Raw genomic sequence first — 16,776 nt, 5'->3', positions numbered from 1 at the left:
GTTATGTTATGTTATGCCAAGTACTAAGCTAAACTCCCCTCCACTTAACCCATTCCAACTAATGTTATTTTAGCTCATTCAACTTACATAAACTATCCTTAATTTTATCGGTTGAATTTCAACCGCTGGGCGAACACTAGTAATAATAATAATGCATAATAACAACAACAATTGTAGCCATATCAACACGTTGAAAAAGGTATAGAGTTCAAGTGAAGTTGAGGACGATTTGGAATATCTGCTCATAAATACATGCATATGTACTATGTACATCATTTGAACACAAGCATCAGCAGTGATGAAAAACTTGTACACCTAATTTTGTTTAAGTTATACATTTCATCTAGCGTTTACCGTAAAATACCGTTAACTAAATTTTGAAAAACTTATCCATACATGTTTAGTTGCTTTTTTCGAGCAACTTTGGCATGCAAAACTTCTCATCTAAAAAAGTTGAAGACAATTTTTTTTTGAATCTTAATATGACAAAAAATAAAGAATAAATACCGGTCGAGCCCAAAACGTGTCACTTATAGCTTGTATGCACTGCGAAATTTCGCTAGTTACTCTTACTATGTAAATGTAGACTGTTTCTTATCCACTTGATCCATTGTGTTCATGGGCGCCCTTGCTTTCGGGGTGCCGAATCGAAGTATCTTTGCCCCGGACTATTATCATCCATATATAGAGAATTAGCGCCTATTAAAATGCTTCGTTCATTAAATAGTTCGTCATGTCGTCTTCGGCGAAACCCGCCGCCCACGCGTAGAGGGCCAAATACCTTACGTACCACAGTTGTCTCGAAAACACCCAAAGCCTTTTTATTTTTGATATCGTCCATGCTTCTATGCCACATAAAAAAAAAGTGCATAATGAGAAACTTGTGAAGCGTGAGAGAGAGCTGTCTGCTTTTCAATTGTCTACCGAGACCAAAGTAGCACCTGATGACAGTAAGTTGTTACTCTTCGATTTCATCTCCAGGCAGACATTGTTGTTGCTGTTAATACTTGAACTAGGTAGCAGAAAGACCTTCATTACTGTCAAGTTATAACTGCCCACAGCGACTTGTTTCTTAAGGCTCGAAGTCTCTTTGTGTGTTGTTGCGAGGTACTTTGACTTGTCCTCGTCCAACGCTTGACTATACCTTTTTTGGCTATTTGCCGGAATATGCTTCACTAACGACACTGGTCTTAAGGAGCTTTTTGCATTATTATTTTGGTGTGTATCAGATTGATAAATTCGCTTGAATATGACTCGCCTTGTTTGGGGTCCAGAGAGCCCCTTACCAATTTAGAGGGAGATAAACATCCCTATACAATGGTTAGGGTTTAGTGTATGCTGAACTTAGAGGAAGGTCAGCACACCTAGGCACAGTGAAGGGTTCTTTGTGATACCAGTTCTTTGTGATTCAAAACTCCCATTCCTACTTTAACTAGTTCAAGGAGTCTATGAACCTTAGCAACTTCCGTATTCCAGTAGAGCTTGGACCACTTAAAATTCCTATATAAATAAATAACCCATTGGTTCAGGCTCCTCCAGGTTTCAGATTTTTTCGTCGTACTATAAAAATCGGCTTTAAGATCAAGGAAATTGTATGCATAATTGTGTATACATATAAGGTTTGTTTTCAGAATTTAACGCGTTGTGAAAATCTGGTCCATCATTGATTTGTTGGTTTGGACGTCACACTAATAGCTCAGTCGTTATATTCTCGACTCCGTTTGTTTTTAAGCTGCATTACCGCTATTCTCTCCTCGTCTAGGTCGAGTCTCTGCAGAAGCCAGCCGCGGAATATGAACCGTTTCATTGGAGCCCCAAGGCTTTTTACTTATTTTTTCTTCTTCTGGAATATACCTCTATCCAGGAAGGTCTATCAGTATCGGTCACACACATCAGAAATATTAAAGGAAAAGTCCAGAGTCTACATCGTGTGGTCAATAGTTATATATCCCCACCATATTATATATCGTAATCAATAATGCAAAAGGAGCTTTTCGAAAAATAAAAAAACTTTTTAAACTAACATTTCTGTCTTTTCGTTGGAAGTTGTTTTTGGGTAGCGGGTCGCAAACCCAGCGTCCGACCCAATGCTAGGATTTTGTGGTTTTTCAACCAGATACACGTTTATGTGGCGAACCACTTGTTCCATCATCTCCAGGTAGACATTGTTGCTGCTTGTTCCAAGAAAGACAGCCGCTTGCAGCCGCACCTACGAGTGAGCAAACGCTGCAGACTTCAGTGGGCCCATACGCCGAATAAGTTTGAGTGGCCCCACCGAAGCTTTCCTCTCTTTCTGCCATGACCCAAGTCTCCATTCGGACTGGTTAACACATCTAGCACATGCCTTGCTCACGTTGTCCAGAGTATGAGAGTTGAGTATAGCGTTGCAACTTTAACTGCATACCCAGAATAACGACTACATATAACCTATTGTTTACAGCCCCAAATTTGTTAAAACGTTTTGAAAGATAACATTTCGAATTTAAGTAAGTAGTTTTATGTCAGGGAATATTAAAGTAATATGTAAAAAACGCATTTTCGAAAAAGCATGATATAGAAGAGCTGTAGACCACTCCAAAAATCAGTTTGTTTCAAATCAATGATTCGAATAATTTCGATATATGTTTGCCTATGCCGGAACCGTTAGTAATCCAATCTGAAGTGCGGTTTGATTCAGTTCGTTTCAAATGATTCAATTGTGACCTCTTAGCATTCGATCACTGGTCCGAGTAAGTGTTAGAAAGGCAATTCACTGAATGTTCTAAAAAAAAAGTGTTGATGACGACGATATGCAAGGCAAAGTTTCCAAAAACTCTATTATGAACCTTGACTTAAGGTCTCGGATTAGACTTTTTAGTCAACAAACCTTGAAGATAGAGCTAAAAATAAAAAGAAACTTTTGGATAAGACAAAATGTATCAGAATCCGCTTATATGTGTTACCACATTAAAAGTAAATTGAAATATTAAATTATTTTAACTATATAGAATACTTATTTAGAATTTTAGTATTATTAAAAATCATTTATTGGAGTAGCCCTAAATTTTTATTTTATTTATTTATTTTTTTGAAAAACATCATTTGTGCCAACTAATTACTTTAACGCAACAGATAATTTTGTTGTATTTCGCGGCACTCAAATATTTCAAAAGCTAATCACTTTGCATACTCTTTGCTGTTGCTTCATTCACTCAAAAGTATTACTAAATATTTTGCAATATGCTTTAGCGTAAAATTGTTCGCAAATTTACAAAGTGCCATGTGTTTCCCCACTCGAATACGCTCCAGCCACTGACTTGGCCAATAAATATGCCTTACGTATGTATGTAGAGTGTGTCGAAAGTAACCACAGCAAGTAAAGTTCATATTATTGACACGGCAGAAACGCAAGAAAGTAAAATGTTAAGAGAGCTGAAATTAAACGAAACAAAATGGAATGAAGTGTCGAAATATTCTTCGAAGCATAAGCAGAAAATAATGCAAATCAGCAGAAAAAAAATGTGAAAGTCGACTAAATGTACGAATACATACATATGTACATATACACGCAAATATAATCTACCCATGTTTATACATACATATATATGTAAATACATTAAAATTTTGGCCTTACTCTTTAGCGAAATTTTCCTGTTTTTTATTGTTTCAAAATAAGTACATTAGGGTGGATAACTCTCCATACAAAAATAAAATAAAAATCCGTACTGGCTTTCTAAAGCAATGAACATTTTTAATATCTTCAATGGAATGTCTGACAAAAAAGCTGCTATTAAATTTAGTGTCGACTTTATTACGACTAAGAATATGCCCCAATAAGTTTTATAATACCGGGGAAAACTGGCGATTTTTTTTGGTGAGACATCCTAATGCACATATGTACATACATATTTTGGGATAGTTATTTCTCTTTTTGATTTTCTTTCGCAATTTTTTAAATATTTCATTTTTTTTATATTAGCTCTTTGATATCGCGCATTATTATTTCGTTATCTTCACTTCATTTATTTCGTAAAATTTTTTGAGTATTTTATTGTAATTATACTATAACTTGATAATGCTATTTGACATCGGATATATTCCAAAAAATGCAAATACAAAAGCGGTAAACTGACCAAAATAATATTAATAAATTAACAGCTAAGTGTGAAGAGTTCAAGTTTAAATTGATTTGAATGCCCTACTTTATCATTCATAGCCTCAAAAAAAATAATTGGTTACAGAAAAAATTACAAAAATCGCTGAAAAAATGTGAAACAAATAAATCGGTACAACATTTGTGGTAATATATATAATGCATATATGAATTAACTTAACTTAATTGAAAAACGTGTGACGCAAAAATTAAAACTTAAAAAAAAAATACTCATCCAATTCGAACTTAAAAAAATAATTATTTTTTAAGAAAACAGAAATTGTGAAAAAATTTAACAAAAACCAGAACTATAGCATAAAAACGAAACAAGAATGGGTTTTTCATCGGCCCTACAGGGCCGTGCCGCGCACGAGGCATTAATCGTGCGCCAAGATGCCGAACTGCGCCTCATGGAGACCATGAAGCGGTCCATACAATTGAAAGCCAAGTGCGATCGGGAATATGCGATCGGTTTGGCTGCGGTTGCACAACAGGGTATGAAAATCGATCGCGCTGATGAAATGCAAGGTGAGTACGATGGGGTAATAATTTGTATAACTGCATACAAACATATATAAATATACATACATATGTACATACATTTAAACATTGAAAATCCAATATCATAAAATTAAGTAAATAATTGGGTAAAATTATAATAGTAATATTTACATTAGGGCTGGGCCATTATTCGATCATTTAAGCTAGCCGAAATACTACACAAGGGAATAATTTCAACGTTATACGGTCCAAAAGCCAGTATCTATCCTAACTGGATTTTGCTCCACCTCATCACAATTTTTTTACAGTGGGTTCATGTTTATACTTTTTATACGGGCATCTTAAGTAAAATTTACGAGAATTTTTTTCGTAAAATATTTTGACCCCTTAAATCCAACCATAAAATGCACCTCTGACACTTATTTTTGAGAAGCAGATGTAAGCTCATTATAAATTGTATGTAGATAGAGGGTTAAAATGTTGTGCAAAAATATTAATCAGGAAATTTTACTACGGCTTTTCAAATATGATAAAAAATTGCGATTAAATCTGACTCCACTATAGGTATTCATTCTAATCGAATTTTTGTCTTCATATCGCACCCTAAATCGAAAACAGTCACAATTAAAAATTTTTCGAAATCAATTTTTCCTTAAAACACTTCACAGACCAAATTTTCTAACATCCACTAAAATTAATTGTTCGTCACTATCTTCTTTCACTGGAAAAATACTATCTAATAAGATTGTTTTTGTTTTGCCGCTGTCCTGAACATTTGAGCTTTTTTGAGATGTGACTGCTTCGGATTTAGTGTGCGATATATACATACAGCGCTCAACAACAAAAATATTGATACACCATATCTTTTTTAAATATTTGCAAGCTAAATCAGATTTTTTTAAAAACTCCGTACTTGAAATTCAAAATAATCTGATTAAAAAGTTGAAAATTTTTTGAATTTTCCTTAATTTTGTGTAAAGCTTGAAACCTTACTTTATATAATTTTGTTAAAGAATGATATTCTCATAAAAAATAACTAGCAAATTTTAGCTTATAAAATATTGTGAATGCAGTAGACGCTCACAAATTAGAAATCTCAGAAATTCGAATCTTCCAGAAATTAGAATTAGAGTAAAAAAAGGCCCAGAAAGTAGAATACATATTTCAGAAATTAGAATTACCTTAGAAACAAAGTGGGTCTAATTTGCGAGCGTCTACTGTATTTTAAAGAGATATGGTTTATATGTATAAATTCCTAAAAAGTAATTTTTAAGCAAAAAACACAACCGACTTCAATTCTAATATAAAAATCATCAGACTCTTAATTTCTTCATGATTCAATGATCGGACCTAAATAAAATTAGTATGGTGTGGTCATTGAGACCCGATCTTTCCGATAAGAAAACATTTATCGAAATCGCGCCAAAGTTAAGCGATAACTGATAACCTCGTCCTTTTTGAACCCTTTTTAGAATAAGCTTACTTAAGGCCTTTTTCTCAACTATCAATCGGTTTATGATTAAACAATTATGAAATTATTAAATTAATTTTGCTTTGGTTCTGAGTAATCAAACTTTTCAATTACGAGCTAAATTGCGTAATCGAAAGACTGCTCAACTAATTTTTAGTATAATCAATAAATAAATCAAATAATTGCACATCCCTAATTTATAAATAGTGTCACCTGAGGGTGAAAAGGTGCCAAGTCCATTTATTTAAATTGTTCAAGAGGGGCGAAAAAACGATGTATTTAGTTTCGTATTACCGGCCATTCTGCATCAAAAACTAAATTTTCAAAAAAAAAATAATGGACTTGACTCCTTTAGGTAGCGATATGCATATGTAAGCATATACATATGTATTTATGTATGTATTTCATAGTGATATGTATGTATGCAAATAAATGTTTTGATAGTTCATCTTCAAGTTTTCTTCTTTTATCTCAACTCAGATAGGTTCCAAATGCGTATACATATGTACATACATACATCGCATACATTCTTTTATACATACTTATGTATGTATTAAGTATGCCTGTAGTGTTGTTGCATTATGCATAAAATAAAGGATGATAAATATAATGCTAAAGAAATAACAACGGCGAGTAGTTTAAGTTCTTATCAGTTGAATATTAGTTTTACGTCACACAACAACTGAAAGCGTCATAATTTAACTTTAAACAGTTTTCTCAAACTAAAAAAAAAAAAAGAAAACATAGCTGCAAGTGGCTCGGCTGGACAAAGCGTGGGGAAGCATAATCTTTTATCGGAAAAAAAGTTTTAAACACAAAGTTGCATACACACTGCAATCAAATATGTAAGAATATGTACATACATACATACTTACATATGTAATAAAGTGGAAAATATACGAATGAATAATGTACATAAGTATGTTTTATTAAATGATCTACTATATACATACTGACATATACATATGTACATATATATTACATATAAATACTTACTATATACATATCTATCATTTATATGTGCTTATGTCTATTGATATTGCAATATTTACTGGAATGAAAACTTATTGCCATGCGATTGCCAACTCATACTTCGTATATCTCGTGCGATACTTATTTTAAAAAATAAGTTTATTGCGTAAAATCGGCAAAACGCTACACAAATCAAAACACAAGAACAGAATGTGTCATGAAAAAAAAAAATTCGCGTGTGGGCTGTATAAAGACGTCAATGCAAATACATAGCTTGATTCTTACAAACTGGAGATGCATGATAATATATGTAGATTAATAACGCTGAACGCTCCATGTTTTTATTCCAAAACAACCGTTATATTCGTACTTGATACACTTATCTATCTATTAACAGCTTGATTTTTTTTTATCTGATTTTAAAAATCGTACCAGTTTTGAAAAGAGGGGATTTAGGGATCTTTTAAATGATGTATAACAATATATTTTTGGACTTAGCTTGTTGGAAGTTTTCATTGGTTCAAAATTAGTAATCCCCTATTTTTCTTAATTTTTTCAACTTTGACCATCGTTGATCTCAAAAATGTCTATATAACTTGCCAAGTATGAGTTATTTACCATGCGCATTTCGACTGTGGAAGATCGACCTATCTCGGCAGCCAGTTCGAAAACGCCCTATCTCAAAAAACTTTTCAAAAACGTCCTATTTTAGAATTCGTTTCAAAAACGCCCTATATCAGCACATTTTCAATACATTTTGTAGAATACACCGCAAGAATTATCCAACACTCAAAATATCAGAGAGTAAGAAAAAATTCTCTCAAATTCTCTCTAAATCAATAAATAAATGTTGAGAAACTTGCAAATTTCTGCATGAACGCAAATTTGCGGTCATTTGCAAGTTTCTCTGCCAGCTGGTGTCCACGGTTGCATTTCAAACATTATACATTTTTATAGAATTTTTAAAATTCTTTCAAATGGACAAAAACAGGATATACATACATGTATATTTCTTGTTGTTCTGACTTTCTTTAACATACATTTCAATTTCTTTATCGTAATAGCTGTCGGGTTTCTTAAATCGACTCTGGTTGCAATTGCATTCTGATTGCGAATACAATTTTTTTCAGCCGAGTTAAGTTCAAATCATTGGAGTTAACTAAATTTATAAATTTTTAAATTTAACGAACTTATTTATTCAAATTATAGTTTACAAAAATACAACCATGTGCCACAATCATATGTTTTTCGTTTTCGTTCTCTCAGGAGAACTGTCACGTTGCGCTCTCAGTTTTTGAGTGATAGATAATTTTTTGGTCTGCACGAATGCGATTTGGGTAAAAATCATGATAATTCGTACAAATTCGTAAAAATTGTTTGCTCGACGACATGTTCAAATACTCTACCGAATACATGAACACTTCCAGATTAAGTTCTTAAGTACTTTACCATGAATACTTTCAGAGATATGCATGTTTGTATGAGAGGTGTCGTGCCCTCTTTTTATGGCGAAATTTTTTTGAGCCTTGTCCGAAATTTCAAATCGTTCTCGAGTTATGCGAGATTATCACATTGTATTAAACAAAACAAAAAAAAAATAAAAATGAAAACGAAAATAGTAAAAATGCCGTGTGCCTATTAATTTTCACATTACTGTATGTATATAGAAAATTCCATGTCAATCGAATTATAACTGTGATTAAAAATTGGTTTCCAAAATTTTTATATATTTTTTTTTGTCTCGGTTGACTTGGAATTTTCCAAATACCGGATGTCCTAGACTACCCATACACCACTTCTAAATCGGAGGAAATTTTTTTTAAATTGGAAAACCAATTCCAATAACCAAGTCGGGGATGCTCTATCTTTTGGTCGTATTACCGACTTCCAGTCTCGTCCGGAAGTGAACTAAATATATAATTAGACCAGAAGTCCATTCTTTTAACCGGAAGTCCATTCTAGACCCCGAAAACTGCGAAAATGTTTGCTTGGTTTCGTTTTCGGCGATTTTTTTCAGTAAACATTTTTAATTGAAACCATTTCATATGCCTAATGTAGTATATTAATTGTCAGTCGGTAAATCCAAAAATGGAAAACTTTCGGATCGGTTTCTTTTCGTCCGAAATAGAAAAAAATCGCTGAGGTTGTTCACACTTACCCGGATATCAGATTATCTGGTTAAAAATTATTATTGTGTATTTTATTTATAACCACATAACCACTAGGTATGTTAGTTTTTCCACTTTTTACGATCCCGAGATTTTCGAGATGTGGTTATCACAATCCCGGGATCCTGGGATTAGTCCCGGGATTTAGATATTCATTACTTTTCAACAACTTAAATCGAAAATATTGCTTCAATCTCTCCTACAATAAAATAAATAATAAATAAATAAGTTTGAAACTTGCTTTTTTTATTTCAAGTGGCATTTTTTTTCTTCTCTGACGTCTGGACTTATTTTAAAGTACTATTTCAAAAATTCAATACAATTTAGAATAAAAATATGGGTTTCAAATGAAAGAGGAAATTTCTTTAGAATTTAAAAAATTTTATTTTTTTGGATTTACAAGAACGAATAGGCAATTGTTTTGAGCTGAGTTAGAGGGACGAAACTCAAGTTTATACAAGCCTCTAACTAGCCAATACTGGTCAAGAAAATAAAGCTTCTATTTTTGTCATCAGTGCAAATTACAATCCCCGAAAATTCCGGGATTATTTGCCAAGAATCCAGGGACTTTTGGGACCTAAAAAAGGCCGGAGTCCCGGGATCCCGGCATTAACATTTCTAATAAACACATAAGCAGATAAACAGGCAAGCGTCAACAACCTAAATGTCTGTATTTTTATTTTAAGTGAATGCTTAAATAAATCGCCAAGCAACATGTGACATTGGACAAATGTGTATATTTGCAGATAAATATTGGCACAACTGTTTTTATGTAAAATATTACCAATATCGCACCTTATCGACAACTATCTACATACTCATTTATAACTGTAATCGGCAACGCACATTTGTGCGTGATGTAACATTTGCATGCACACTATTTGTACGCCATTGCGTTGCAGACTTAAATAAAGTGGAGGGCGGGCAGTGAACACTTTGTACGAGTAGTATGCCAAGCGGTTTTATTTCGCACTCAAGCGTAAAATGTGGTAACATGTCACGGTATAACATATGTATGTATGTAAATATGTTTGTATACATTTATGTTTTACCGCTTAAGGTACAGACAAGTATGTACATACATATGTATGTACACAAAAGTAACAAAAGCTCCGCTCAAATGGGCTGAGGAGCTATTGCGCGACCGGCCGGCTTGTCCGATTCTGCCAGTTGAAATGATGTGAATTTATGCATTACTTACACACTTACATATGTATGTATATATTCATGTAAGTGTACATAGTACATAGTATATACACATTATTTATTTACTTATTTACATACCTTCATTGCTAATTTATCGATGCTGTTGGGCTTTGCGTTTTTACGACCGCTATCAGCCAACAACGGTGATTTATGTTCAATGCACTTTCACTTTTTTGTATAATTTTGCTCAGTGCATGTAATAAAGTTGTTTTTAAACTATTATTTTTTGACTGCAAAAACTTGTTCCGAAAGTTGTAAACGAGAGCGAAAGAACACATTTTTACTGAGATTTAAACCCGAACATATTTCCGATGGCATCCTAAACTATCGCACTGCATGGACATCATAAGCCACCAAGTAATGCATTCATATTTGGTAGCTAAATAAAGCCTACCGCTACATATATTTTTTTTATGTTGAATGCATTCAAAATTTTTTGCCTCATCACGGTTTTTTCATTTTTTTAAGCATCGCGTGACAATCTTGAATTTATCACGGTAATTTGAAGTGATCGCCAGTAATTTACTGCACCTTAGAAATTCATATACATATGCACATTCTTTGTAAACATGCATACATAAATTAGTTACAGAAATTTCTGTAATTTGAATTACTAACCTGTGGCTGCTGCGCATGCGCTCGCGTTTGTTAGCTGTACAAAAACCTCGTAAACTCTTCAACATTCAAAATAACATCCATACACTGACAGCCGCAGAATCTGAATTAATGCAAGCAATAAAACAAAACAATTTAAAAGCTATTGGAAAATATAATTACGTAATTAATTTCAGTAGTGATTGCCCGAAGTAAAAGCTATACAAATTCTTCTCAACGGTATAATTTGCTGTAAGTGTTGTATCAAACTTGTCAGATATTCAGTAACACAGTTGGGCTGGTATGACAATAATTTAAGAAAATGTTCAGCAGAAAATGGCCTGCATTTAGCACTTTACAAAATGTTTAAATTTACATGAATGTGTATATACGTACAGGTATGCATTTAGTGCGATAAGCAAAGCATGCGTAGAAGGTGCCTGCGGAATGGCAACTCTTTGGTTTGCTGACAAATTACAATGTATGTATGCACTCGCTTTAGTCGCCAATCCGGCAACTTCCCAAGGGGAAAATGTAATGTATAACAACCGAAAAAATACTCAGTAAAAGAGCCATTTTCACATTCGAAAATGCATTATTTTCCCCACGGTGATGTCCTAGGAAATAGGGGCATTCTTATTTGCATTGCCTGTAATGCAGGAATGAATGTGATTTAGTATGAATTTTAGCGACTTTTTGAATACATTAGAATGCTGATTACATATTAAGCGGTAAAAGAATCTAGAATTCATAAGAAATACATTACATTATTTATCATGCGTTTAATGCAGTAGGTACTACTTTTCCCACTGGGTCAATCAAACTAGTTGTATGTGTAAAAATAAAACACAAATTTATGTATAAATACCTACATACATCTGTATGTATGTGCATTAGGGTGGTAAAAAAAAAATTGAATAAATAATCACCGTACTTTTTTGTTAAAAAAATATATTTAGAACTGCCTCAAAGAAAGCCCATGAAGTTTTCCATGTATTTTATATGTGGGAAAAAAATTATTCGTAGAAATTATATAGAATTCTTGAAATGCAATATTTTTCGATGAGAAAACACTGTTTCTCCTCTGGATACTTCCAGTAATATTACCTAATTATTTACTTTACCATTCTTTAATACTAACGATTTTTTATGGGTGCCTGTATTGTATTTTTTGGTGTTTTTCGGAGACCTATAAAAATAGCTAATATTAAAAATTTAAAAAAGCCAGAGTTTTCCGATCGAAAAGTATTTATTTTCAAGACTTTTATGTCATTTCTACGAAAAAGTAAAATAAGTACATGGACAATTTTGAGCGCGTTGAGGCAGTTCTGGATATAATTTTTTTTTTAACAAAAAATTTGGGTATTCTTTTATTCTATTTAGGAAAATCCTAGGGGGTGAGAGCTTTATATTTTGACCTCTTTCCCCGCCCCCTCCGCATTTATTTTTGGATTACCCTTATGTACATCCTGCAGAAAAAGTAGCCAATTTTTATATAAAACATACCAAGGTTAAAGGAATTATACCATGGCACCGCGTACTACGTCCATTCTACTGTAAAAAGCTATGGCCTATTTCTGATATTATGAAAATGTCTTTTGAAAATATGAACAAATTTATATATCTATACACCCGAGCGCACAAGGGTATTATAACTTTCTTCACATAACGGTTGTTTGTAACAGCTTAGCCAAATATATATGTAAATGCTCAGCATGAATAGAGAAGTCGATTAAGCCATGTCTGTCTGTCCGTTCGTGTACACGATAATTCGAGCAAAAAATAGAGATATCTCAACGACATTTGGTATGTAGGTTTCCCTTTATCCAAGGTAGATTGGTATTGAAAATGGGCGAAGTCTGACTGTAACCATGCCCACTTCCCATGTAACGGTATTTTCGAAAAAAGCAAAAACTACAATATTTCAGTAAATATTGCATCCAAATTGTTGAAAATTAGTATTTGCTGTAGAGTTTGGTGTCAAAATAATACTATTATGAAATTTTTTGAAAATGGGCGTGACGTCTCTCAATTTTGATGAAATGCTGTATCTCAGTAGCCGCCTCACTAATACCTACCAGCCTACGAGCCTTGCTTTAGGGTCCAACTAAGAAATCTGTTGAAAACTTTTGAAATCCGGCAATAACTACGCCCACCTCCCATATACCGGTGCGATAAATCAGTAAATACTGAAGCTAATTCACTCAAAATCAATGTTTTCAATAACCGTTTAGCGGAAAATCTGAGTATTATAAATTTTTGGTTAACGGTCGTGGGCCGCGTATCTGGGTAACCGCATTATCGATTCCTAGCAAAGTTGGTTCACTTATTTCATTAAGTCTAACTCAGCATATTTTCGAAAACGTTTGAAATCGCAAAAAAAACCAGCAAAAGTAGTTAGTTACAAGTTAGTTGACATGTAATGTGCAGAAATATAGTTAGCTTAAAGAAAATATACAGCTAATTGTGACTTTTAGTTCCTTTCTACTCAAATTCAAGTTAACTTATAGTGCACACATTCTAGATTGTGTATCTACTATGTTTAATTGCGGAAAGTTTTAAGCCAATATTTTTTTTTTCGATCCACTAAATTGAAATGACTTTATAAAGCCAATAAAAGCGGTTTTAATTTTTTTATAAGCGAATTGTGGCAAATTGCGTGGAAAAGTAGTGACCTTGACCACGAATTTGTTTAGCGAATATTTAGAGTGAAATTCACCACAAGGTAGTAAATAGGAATTAAGTGTTAAGATTGTTGTTGCTATTGTCCAATAGACATATGCAAATTTTTGAAAAGCATATTAATGAGCGCTTGCGCTTGGCTTGGTTTGATGCGGGTATTTGCACCTTCTTCCGTATTAATTTAAGCATTTAAACAGCTGTTTTCCGACAATTTCTCACGATCATTTTCAATGCCCGATACGCTTGCTGGCGCGCAGTGGAACTTCTATTTTTGGCACACTTTTTTTTTTTTTTTTGTTGCCTCACTTGCTATCTTTGTGGGATTTTGGGTTAGTTGGTTCGGCGCCTCCACTTAAATATGAACATACAAATATATGTGTATATTAAGATCTGTATGCATTATGCGTCTACAATGTCGACTCGAATGCATATGTATGTACATATATACAAGTACAAGTGTACGTAAGGTTTTATATGCTTTTCTGCACTCATAATTCGCGCAGTTGTTGCTGACAATTAAACCAAATTGCAGCTGCATTTATTTACTTTTACAGTTTCCATTCACTACTTTGAGGCGGTTTGAGGTAGTGAACCATTCATTACAGTTTTTCCTCCTTATAGCATTACGCTCAGTGAGCGTGACCAAGTGCACTAAACGCTTATCATAAACAAAATAAGCCAATAAACAATTATAAAAAGAAAATAATAGAAGCAAATAAGATAATGGCCTTACTGTACTTGAGTGCAAAAAAAAAAAGTGTTAATTAGACTTCGTAATAAATTAACCAGTATTAAGTAAAAATAATAATTACATACAAGAAATAGAAGAAGCCATTTATACAACGTGTCTATAATATACATAAATATTTATGTATATGCACACATGCTTGCACTTCGAAACAATTGTAATAAATTATGTATTGTGGCACAAACCACATTTTTAATTGCTCAGAAATTATTTAACATTTGACAAAAAATTATTTATGAAGTATCTAATAAACCTTCTAGTCATACGGTCAATCAAAGCTGCAAATCCAAAGTTTATTAACGCATACATTACCGACATTCCTTTAGTTAATTAGTAAAACAATGTATCTAGTGCCATTTTGCCAATGGTTTGTGGACGGATAGTGATTTGATTGAGTCTAGCCTTGTCTGGTAAAATGATTGGGTAGGCTACATTAGGAGAGGTTAAGAGGGCTCAAGAAGGATGACACTTTTGGGGCCGGTTGTTCAATGTCTGGTTAGTACAAATCGGAGGTAGAAGCTCCGGTTAAATACTACGACTACTCGAAAATGTCGATAATGATGTTTAACTGGGAGGTAGTGATTACCAGACATTGAACAACCGGCCCTTAGTTAGAACCAGTGTTGCCAGAACTTTTCCAGGCAAAAAGCGATTTAAATAAAAATTTGAGCTACAACTAAAATATCGAAATTAACAGATCAAATATTTTGGGTCGTTATTATAACTTCTTAACAGTTAATACTAAGATAAAATTATACATTTTTGTAAGGAACAACTCATTTTGTACGTCAGAATATTTTTTTCGTAGCCTTACAGAAATCTGGGCAGCTTAACAGGGCAATTCTGGCAACTGTCTGTCAACTCACCACAGTCTTTCGAAAGACAAAAAAATATATATGTGTACATATATATTTGTTTATAAAACAATAAAAATTAATAAATAAAATGAAATTAAATTAGAAACAGAAAAAAGTTTAATCACAAAATAATGATATACTTAGTACCTAAATTAGATTAAAAATATTCTTATTAAAAAAGTGAAAAACAAACAATTAAAAAGAATTGAGTAGGATAAATAAAAAAAGAAAAATATATATATATTTTTCTTTTAAAAATTAAAAGAAAATAAAATTAACAAAAGGGTAAAAACTAAATTAAAAGAAAAGAAAAAACAAATGAAGTAAATTTTCAAAAAGTAAATGACTTAAAATAACACGTTTTTTACACAAAAAAAAAAATTTAAATCATTTAAAGAAAGTTTAACTAAAAAAGTTATGTTAAAAGAAAAAAATCTTATTAAACATTAAATAAAATTAAAAAAATATTATTTTTAAAACAATAACAACCAAACCATTCTCCAGCTTCTACATCTTCTTTTAAAAATTAAAAGAAAATAAAATTAACAAAAGGGTAAAAACTAAATTAAAAGAAAAGAAAAAACAAATGAAGTAAATTTTCAAAAAGTAAATGACTTAAAATAACACGTTTTTTACACAAAAAAAAAAATTTAAATCATTTAAAGAAAGTTTAACTAAAAAAGTTATGTTAAAAGAAAAAAATCTTATTAAACATTAAATAAAATTAAAAAAATATTATTTTTAAAACAATAACAACCAAACCATTCTCCAGCTTCTACATCAGGTGGTTTGGGACCCCGCGATCCAAAAAGGGGGGTGCTACTCTATTCGTGGTATGTAGCTAGTTGCCGGCATGGCTGCCGTTTTGGTCCAAATGGACCAAATTTGGTCCATTTATTTTCGTTTGGTCCATCGGTACATTTATTTTTAAAATGGTCCATTTTACACGCCTTTGGTTAGGTTATTATCACCCTTTCACTTCATGCAATAGTTTCGAGTTTTCAATGCAATAAAAAAATCTTTATAAAAGCTGAATTGGCATATTTTCTTGATAATAATGACAATCTTATAAAAATTGGTAAATTTTTTACCATTTGGTCCATTTTTTGGTCCGAAAAATAAATTGGAAATGGCAACCGTGGTTGCCGGCCATCCTTTTTATTGCAAAAAATTGTTTACTTACCTTAGCCCGTACTTTATAACTGCTACGAGCGTACTTAGTAATATTGTAAACTTGGACGACGCCACTGTTCTAGGGTTTATTTATTTAAGGAGAATTTGTAATTAAAGAAAAATATGTGGGATTGTTCGCAGGTAAAAAAAAATTTGTTCAAAATTAATTTTGAAAGCTATACATATTTTTTTTTAAATCTATAAGTTAACTTTTTTGTTGTTGTTTTTATACTATCCCACCTCGCTTGTGTTAAAAATATATAAAAGTGAAT

General features: G+C 32.5%; 1 protein-coding gene across 5 annotated transcripts in view; it reads left to right on the top strand.

Annotated features, from left to right (window-relative positions):
- FER (tyrosine-protein kinase Fer) overlaps positions 1 to 16,776 on the top strand; it is a 109,655-nt gene that overhangs the window by 5,190 nt on the left and 87,689 nt on the right. For 3 of the 5 annotated variants that reach the window (XM_017616817.1, XM_017616819.1, XM_017616815.1), the window contains exon 2: positions 4,403 to 4,660. In XM_017616817.1, the coding sequence (XP_017472306.1) occupies positions 4,465 to 4,660 (196 nt within the window). In that variant the 5' untranslated portion in view covers positions 4,403 to 4,464. Of the gene's footprint in view, positions 1 to 4,402; positions 4,661 to 16,776 lie in introns of those variants that run through there. The other 2 variants (XM_017616816.1, XM_017616818.1) reach the window with 1 other exon arrangement.

The sequence above is a fragment of the Rhagoletis zephyria genome, unplaced genomic scaffold (assembly GCF_001687245.7).
Source record: "Rhagoletis zephyria isolate East Lansing unplaced genomic scaffold, Rhagoletis_zephyria_1.1 Rzeph_scaffold_01283, whole genome shotgun sequence".
In the NCBI taxonomy this organism is placed as follows: Eukaryota; Metazoa; Arthropoda; class Insecta; order Diptera; family Tephritidae; genus Rhagoletis; species Rhagoletis zephyria.
Note: the sequence above shows the minus strand (reverse complement) of the source record. Positions and strands in the feature narration are given on the sequence as shown.